Raw genomic sequence first — 8,420 nt, forward strand, 5'->3', positions numbered from 1 at the left:
CTCTGGGGCTTCCCTGGTGGTGCAGTGGTTGAGAGTCCGCCTGCCGATGCAGGGGACACGGGTTCTTGCCCCGGTCCGGGAAGATCCCACATGCTGCGGAGCGGCTGGGCCCGGCCGCTGAGCCTGAGCGTCCGGAGCCTGTGCTCCGCAACGGGAGAGGCCACAACAGTGAGAGGCACACGTACCGCAAGAAACAAACAAACAAAAAAGGTAACTCTGTACTAATCATCACAACTTAAATGAATGTTCCAATTTCTGAGAGTTGCTTTACTATAGTTAGACCTTCTCTAAGTCTTCAGATAAAATGAGCAAATTAAAACTAAGCCCTGCCCATCCTCAACCCCACTAGTGACCATTGGAAATCGGGTTTGCTCGGGAGGACAGGTCTAAGGGTAGGCTAAGGAGAAGTGGAAAAAGTTGTAAATTTTTAAGTTAGCCCACAGGAGTCATTCTGCAATGTAATGTACATTTGAGAAATAATTATTTTCAGAAAAACAGCCTATATAATGCCTCTTGGATTCCTTTCATCATGAAGATTCAGCTAAATATAGTTCAGTCAAGTAACACAAATGATGTCATATAATTTTGATTTGGCTTGGAAAAGATGAAGAACGGACAGGCAGCAGTTTTAGCTTTCTAATTTGGTCTGTTTTGAGACAATGTTAAAAAAAAGGTAGAACATTTAATCTGCCTCTCTTGTACGAACTGTACTTAGGGTAACCAAATAATTGATGAAGGGTAAGTTCCTCTTTACAAAAAGTTCACAGGCCCAGTCCAGAATTCCACTTCTTGCCTCACAGTGCAAGGAGCTCCACAAACAGCTCTCCAGTGAAACTAATGAAAATTATTTTAATTTATTTAAGTCTCTGGAAATGGCTCTAAGTGCACACAACAAATGAAGAAACACTTGTTCAAGAAAATCTACAAAACCTCAGTAAGAACTGCAAGTCTACAGTATGTGACCCTAGGCCCACTCCCCCACCCTTTCCCCCTACTTCAGTGGGACAACTCGACTCCAGACTGCTACGCCCAAGGATGCAGGGCTCCCTCACTCCCTAGTTCCAAGTCAGAGGGCTACTTTCCAGGAGGAACAGAATGTCATCATTTCTCATCCTGCCCCTAGCTACCTGTCGCTGAGACTAAGTTCTGTGAGTACAGCCCATAGGCGGAGTCTCTCTTCTTCCACCCAGGCCCGAACTGTGGGAGGGAAGCTCTACCTTGGGTAGAGCTGCTGAGAATACTGGGGCCCCAACAACTCATGGGGCATGGAGCCCAGGCTTTTATTACCCAAATCTAAGGCCACAACAGTGAGAGGCCCATGTACCGCAAAAAAAAAAAAAAAAAAGGAAACTCTGTACTAATCATCATGACTTAAATCCTGAGTTTCCTTATATTATTCTCTTTTACGTAATTTTGAAATTTTTCTGTACTAAAAAGTTTAAGGACAAAAACATTTTTAGAAATCCTTCCAAAAACCAAGTACAAGCAACCCTGAGACTCTGAAATTCTGCGTCTTTATGAACATCACTGAAATTTTCCCGCAGACTCAGTACTTAGGAACTGGATCCTTAGACTCTTTTAGGTTAATATGAGTCCTCTACCACACAAAGAATACTACACATAACACACAGCACAATGAATGTTATGTGATAATGATGCAGATGCCATCCTCAAAATAAACCATTTCCAGGGAATAAGAGGAAAAGCAACACAGTAGGGGTTCCCACAGGCCAAATTCATCTTCCTGTAACTAGAAACCTTTCAGTTTCAGAGAGGAGATAAAAGTGACCCAGAAACAGAGAAATGAGTCTTTTGATAAGCAGCAGCTGTATTTAACCACTAAAATTATCCTGGCCCTAATGGAAGAGAAAGAGTCTAAGTTAGAAAGGGGTGGGGCTTTTTCTCCCTCACTTATTTTAGAAGCAAGTAGAAGTGAATGAAGAAAACAGAATCCCTAAGGTCAGACCCCGGTAGAGGCTCCAGGAAGTAGAAGTCCCCTCTCCTTCCTGCCCTTATGTCCAAGGTCACTGTCCTCAGGAATCCAAGCATCCTGCTCTGGAATAAGGCTGCCCATGATGCCTTCCGCCTATGCCTCCAGAGACTCTTCACTCCGTGCCCCAGAGGGTTGGTTCTCCTCATCCTCTTCATCAGTGTCCTGAAGAATCCTCAGCAGTTTGAGCTCAGGGTTCCAGCCTGTTCTAGAAGTACTGTTTGGGGTCCTCTCTTGGGCTTCCAGCAAAATCTCCATCTGAGTCCTGATGTCCTTGTTAGCGCATTCTATTGTGGATAATTCAGGACCTAAAAAAAGACCCAGCCATTAATTGCACCTGTAGCCTTCTCCCAACTAACTGTGAAAAATCAAGAGAGAAAGGAAGGGCTGGAATGTCTTTAGGACCCTTCTGAGGGATGAGAGCTCTGCCCTCCAGGGAGGTGAACCATCCTGGTCAGCACAGGTTCAGCTCTCCCTGTCCTCAGTCACTTACTAAGGTTTCTCCACCCTAGTATCTTACTCTTCCTACCGGGGAAGGAATCCAGGTTTTTCTTAGTGCAGTCCATCTGTGGTCTCTCTGTGGAATCCTGAAATTCATACGTGTAAGGAAACTTGAATCAGGACTTTAGGAAACAAAGGCCTTTTCTAAAAGATGCTTTTCTTGGAGAAATTAATATCTAAGACAGAATAAAATGCCACCTCCTGAGATTAAAAAGAGAAGCTTGTGTCATGCATTCTTTGACCTCCAGGCTGACCAGATGAAGCCAGAACCCAGTTTTCCCCATTTCCAGCTGTCAAATAAGGGTAGATTGCCTCCAAAGGTGGCTGCCAAGATTCCTCCCATTCCTGTATGCACATGCTGTTCTTTCCATCAAGAGATGGAGTTGATTTCCTCTCCTCTTGAATCTGGACTAGACTTGTGATTTTTTTGACAAATAAAATGTGGCAGAAGTGATACTGTTCCAGTTCCAGCCCCATCCCTAGGAAAGTGCTTTCATGAGATTACTATGCTGTCAAGAAGCCCAAACTAGCCACATGGAGAGGGCTCATAGAAGAGAACTAAGACAGTTTGGCCAAGAGCCCTAACCCAGCCTCCAGCTGAATGCCGCTGCATGAGTGACCTTAAGCAAGACCAGAAAAACTGTCCAGTCAACCCACAGAACCATGAGAAATAGCAAACCACTATGGTTCTGCTTTGGGGTGGTTTGTTATACAGTGACAGACAACTGAAACAGCCCTAGCAGAATGGACCTCAGACACTCTCACCTGTTTCAAAGTGGGGCCTTCTAGCTTCATCTGCTGCTGCTGTTTTTTGTCACTTTCCCAACCTGGTAGAGTTCGGTGACCTATAGTGACCACAAAATCAATGCAATTCTCTTCTTATTGGTATTTCATATCCCATTGTTGGACTTCTGGTTGATCCCTAGTCTACAGGTGACTCCCCATCCAGGACAATACAGAACCTTAGAGGCAGGTAAAAGGGAGTTAAGCCCTCTGAGTTCTACATGTGATTCTGTTCACCTGGGACTGTGACCACACCTATTACAGAATTAGCGATTAAGATAAAGTCTGTATTAAAATATCCAGGATTCCTCCATGAAACCTAAGGGGCAGGTGCCTGTACATCATAGTAGCAAAAGAACCTCTAAGTCTACCTTTTCAGTCTATGAATACTGCTCTTACTTTCTTGTGCCATCCCTATGTACCTACATTGGCTTCTGAAAATGAACATCCTCCCTCCAAAAAAAACTCTAGATCTATGATTCTTTTGTATCAGATGTTTCCCCAACTAGTCCCTAAATGCACTTATTCTTTCCTTTCTCAGTTTCCCTTTCTTTAAATGAACATCTTCCAATCTGCCACCAGAGGTATGATGGTAAAAGGGAACACTAATCAAGGACCTCCCTTGCTCGGCACTTGTGTTGGCTCCCTAACAGCACTAGTCCTCACCTTAGCCACACACTGGAAGCACTGGGGCATTCTAAAAACCACAGAGGCCTGGATACTAACACCAGAAACTCTGATTTGACAGGTCTGGGGTGCAGCCTGGGTTTTGGGTTTTTAAAAGCTCCTCAATTGATTTCAGGGCACCGTTAAGGTAGAGCATCACCAACCACCACTAAGGATAAAGATCAAACATCTCAGCAGGCTCTTCGGCCTGATTTACCTCTCTCCCTTAAACACCTGACCCCACAGCCACGTCAGACTGCTCAATGCTCCTCCCTGCAGCCATGCTCCTCCAAGATGCCTTTACCCAGCCTATTCCTGTTTCCAGGAATTCTCGTCCATACTGGGAAAACTCTCACACATATTCAAGATCCAATGCAAGAATAACCTCAGGACTTCCCTGTCAGTCCAGTGGTTAAGACTCCATGCTCCTAGGGCAGGGGGCACGGGTTCAATCCCTGGTTGGGGAACTAAGATCCTGCATGCCACACGGTGCAGCCTAAACATTTTTTACAAAAAGAAACAAAAAATCATCTCTTTCATGAGGCCTTTCTCAGCTCAAGGAAGACAAGCCACTGCTCTAAGAACACAATTCAAAGGGCCCCCCAGTCATCCAAGCAAAGCTGCTCCTATTGGAGGCATCAGGAAGAGGAACAGAAGGCACCAGAATGAAACTCAGGGGACTGGTTATCACCCTGGATGCAGGGCTAACCTTGGACAAGTACCTCTGCCCCAGTTCTGTCTACCTCCCATGTGAAGGTCAGGAGCCTTCTTAGATCTTCAGGTTAGAAGACACTTTAGGTATCAGAGACCTCAGTGGGATGGGAGATAAACCAAGAACAGCATCCTTCTCAGGAAACATCTCACTCGAGCCCTCAGTGCCTCAGGGTTGCAGAGTGAATTCTGATGATTAAACAGTTATTTTCACATTACAGACAGCAATGTCCAGTCTATTTAGGGCAGAAAAATCTTCCAAGGTTTAGGGGGATTCTTTCTCCCTCCCTCCCATTTTGCACTCAAGCTGAGAAATGTCACAGGGACCAGGGCAAGTATATCCTTCAGCTCAGACATGATAAGAACTCCAAAAAGGGGAATCTCTTATCTCTGGCATGAACACCATAGGAAAAGGATCGCCTGTCAAGAATTAGCCCCTGCCTGCTGGATGGGGCTAGATAGTGTGAGCCTCCTGAGACTTTAACCTATGGCTGAGAAGCGGCTGACTCTGCTTGCTTAGAACTCTCACGGCCCTCTGGTGAGGGACCCTGGCTCTTCCCTGCCTTACTGGCCGATGGGCCCTCAGGGCTCTTCTCTTCAATAACCTGGGCTAGCTCTTCATCCTCAAACCGCTGCCTTTTCTAAAGTAGGACCTGAGGGGAAAGTGACTCTGACTCATGTTCATGGTCATCTCTCAAATCCCCATGTGAAGCAGACATCTGGACCAGCTCGCTTGCTTAGTAAATATTTGATGGAAGGATGATACATGGTAGACCAGCCAAACCAAAGTATTCCAAGGGGAACTCCGAGTGCCTGATAAAGGCAGGTCCTCAAATGATAAACGTGTTCAGCTTTTCCTGTCCTTAGCTAGGTCCTGGGATTCTGTCACTCCCAAACCCATACATTCTCCTTACCACAGCGTGGGTCATAAACCATGGCACCTGAACGTTTATGCGAGGTGTTGTGGCTCCCTGGTTCACTCTTGGATTTCTTTTTAGCCTCCTGAAACCCACATGAGAGGGAACTGAATTAGGACTGTAGGAAGTGAAGAAACCTTTTCAAAAAGGGTTTAAAGGGGGCTTCCCTGGTGGCGCAGTGGTTGGGAGTCCGCCTGCCGATGCAGGGGACATGGGTTCGTGCCCCGGTCCGGGAAGATCCCGCATGCCGCAGAGCGGCTAGGCCCGTGATCCACGGCTGCTGAGCCTGCGCGTCCGGAGCCTGTGCTCCACAACAGTGAGAGGCCACGTACAGCCAAAAAAAAAAATGGTTTAAAGGAAGGAAGTTAGTATCTATAACCATACAGGAACTTTGCATCTACAACCAGCAGACACCAGGGAGAATCCCATCTCTCATACATCCCTTCCTGCTCCAGGCTTCACCCACTTGCTCGAATCCTAGCAGGTCCTGGGGGTCCCCTCGCTGCCACTCTACCTGTTTCCCAGTAGCTGTCTTCAGCTTCCTCTGCTGCTGCCACTGCTGCTTCCTGTAACCTGGTGACCAGAGAGCCAGCTCAATCCCCTTCTCCCTGACAGCTCCCACCCTTCCGCAGGGCTGCTTGCTGTGCTCTGCTACCCAATGGTGACACTCTCTGGTCAGAACCAGAGGGTGCTTTTTGAAGCTGCAGTTTTCTGAGTTCTACATGTGACCCTATAAGACTGTGGCCACAAACATGGGACCAAGATCAAGTATAAGAAATGTGGGCTGATGGGGGGAATGATACCTGGAGATCTAGCAGCACGAGAAAAACCTACCTTCTGTTGTCAGGTTGTAATATAGTTTCTTCAAATGCTCAGGATATCTCAATGCTGGTCTCTAGAGAAAAAAAAAAAGAAGAAGAAAAGCTCTACTGTAGGTCTTTCCCTTTCCCAAAATGTATCCCCAAATGCATTCATCCAACTAGTCAACAAACATTTTTTGAGAAGCCAATGTGTGCAGCATCGTACCAGGGGCTCTGGAGAGGGGAAAGGTGTGGGAAGCAAAATGCAGAAGAAATAGAGAACGCTGCTCTCCTAAAACCTCCCTGTACATTTGCTTTCACCTACATACAGCCCAGCCCTTCTATGGGGCCTGGATCCAGAGTGGAAGGATAGAAGAGAAAGAAGAAATAGAACGTTAACTCCTCCAGCCTTGAGGAGAGATGAGTCTGGACTTGCATACAGACTTCTTCCTCTGAGGTTCCCTAGCTCTTACTTGCAGGGTGAGGCAGTGTACAGATAAATACATCTTAGCAGAAATGGCACTGTCAGGTCGGCTCTTTACCAGGGGAGGTTTCTTTTTCATCATGGCCAACTGTGTCTGCATCTCCAGATAAGGTATGGTTTTCCCTTTATCCAGCAAGAGGCTGCAGGGAACAGAGACAGCAGAAAGTCAGCAACAGCTCTTCTTGGCTGAGGAGAAAGAGATGAAAAGGCTCCAAATTTGAAGACATGTCCACTCTGGGCCTTAAAAGGCCTGTACCAACAGGTGCTCATTCAGTAATGGCTTTGAGATGCAAGTATGATAATTGTAGCTGAATGTATTAAGTGTTTACTATATGTCAGGCTCACGTGTTTTATACCACTGAATTGTTACCACACCCTAAGGACAGGTATTATTATCCTCATTTTGCAGATGAGGAAAATGAAGATGAAAGATGCTAACTAAATAGTCAAAATTCACAAAGGCGGTAAATTTCAATACAAAATTCAAAGGTTGTCTCGCTCCAAACCACATATCCATTCTGCCTCCCACTTACCCGTAACTCATCTACAGAAAGAAGAGCATGTCTACCTCCCAGTGGAGGTTTAAATGAGAGAAGATACACAGTGTGCACAGGGCCTGGCAGATGGTAAGTGTACTTAATAGATGGGGGTGATTACTGTCATCACTGCACACTGGTAATTCCAAGAACTCAGTGACCAAGTAGGGTGGCAGTTTTCTCCCCTCCCTCCTCAGAAAGAGCACACTGCTTAGACCCTTCTCAGCTTCTGAAGAAAAGAAGATGCTCTGGTTCTCCCACAGGCTTACATGGTACTTACTCCTTCAGTAGATCCTGAGGTAACATGTCATACTGGTTCCATAAAGGTACGCATTCTGAACTTAGTTCTTCAAACAAGTGTACTGGGGAGGGAGGAGGCACAATCATCCCTGGAAGTCCCAACTGTGCTTCTGCGTCCCGAGATGACTTGTGTTTCTGGAACAGAAATGATGGAAAGAACTCCCTGAAGCACTCTCTTCAATGCCACTTTGTCCCATCAGCATTCCAGCCTCCCAGTACAACAGTGCCATGGGAAACTCTTGTTTCCAGACCTACTCCAGCATCCTCACCTCCTCTACACTACCAGACCCACCACATTTTTCCCAATCTGGCTCTTCAATCCTATTGATGAATTCAGAAAATACGGGGATTAGCTGTTTTGTGTCATTTTTTCCCCAAAAGGTTCTGAACAAATACTTATTGGCCAACTATGTGCCAGGCATAGGGCTAGGGCTGGGGATTCAGCAACAAACAAAATGGGCCAAGACACTATTCTCCTGGACATAGCAACCTGCCAGCTCTGTGACTTACCCAAGGCTACATTTACCCAATAAATGGCAGAATTAGAATTAGAAGCATAGGTCCATTATAACTTCTAGTCTGTTGAAATTCTATTCCCATCACAATGAAAATTAGCTTTTAATCAACCAAAAATTCCCTCTGAATACCCAACAGTTCCTCTTAAGTGTACTTAATAAATGTACTTCAAGGTATTCTTTTACCTTCCTACAAGGAGGAGGTAGGGGGAAAGAG

The 8,420-nt window shown here is 45.9% G+C and overlaps 1 protein-coding gene across 1 annotated transcript in view; it reads right to left on the reverse strand.

Annotated features, from left to right (window-relative positions):
- Window positions 1–2,086: 2,086 nt before the first annotated feature.
- CUNH9orf43 (chromosome unknown C9orf43 homolog) overlaps window positions 2,087–8,420 on the reverse strand; it is a 13,819-nt gene continuing 7,485 nt past the window's right edge. Inside the window, exons 6-13 of the mRNA XM_007449803.1 lie at window positions 7,669–7,823; window positions 6,842–6,992; window positions 6,403–6,463; window positions 6,083–6,141; window positions 5,593–5,653; window positions 3,257–3,336; window positions 2,511–2,577; window positions 2,087–2,298 (exon numbers count right to left, since the gene is read on the reverse strand). Of these exons, the coding sequence (XP_007449865.1) occupies window positions 2,087–2,298; window positions 2,511–2,577; window positions 3,257–3,336; window positions 5,593–5,653; window positions 6,083–6,141; window positions 6,403–6,463; window positions 6,842–6,992; window positions 7,669–7,823 (846 nt within the window). The remainder of the gene's footprint in view (window positions 2,299–2,510; window positions 2,578–3,256; window positions 3,337–5,592; window positions 5,654–6,082; window positions 6,142–6,402; window positions 6,464–6,841; window positions 6,993–7,668; window positions 7,824–8,420) is intronic.

This window comes from Lipotes vexillifer, unplaced genomic scaffold, assembly GCF_000442215.2.
Source record: "Lipotes vexillifer unplaced genomic scaffold, Lipotes_vexillifer_v1.1 scaffold230, whole genome shotgun sequence".
NCBI classification, from domain to species: domain Eukaryota; kingdom Metazoa; phylum Chordata; class Mammalia; order Artiodactyla; family Lipotidae; genus Lipotes; species Lipotes vexillifer.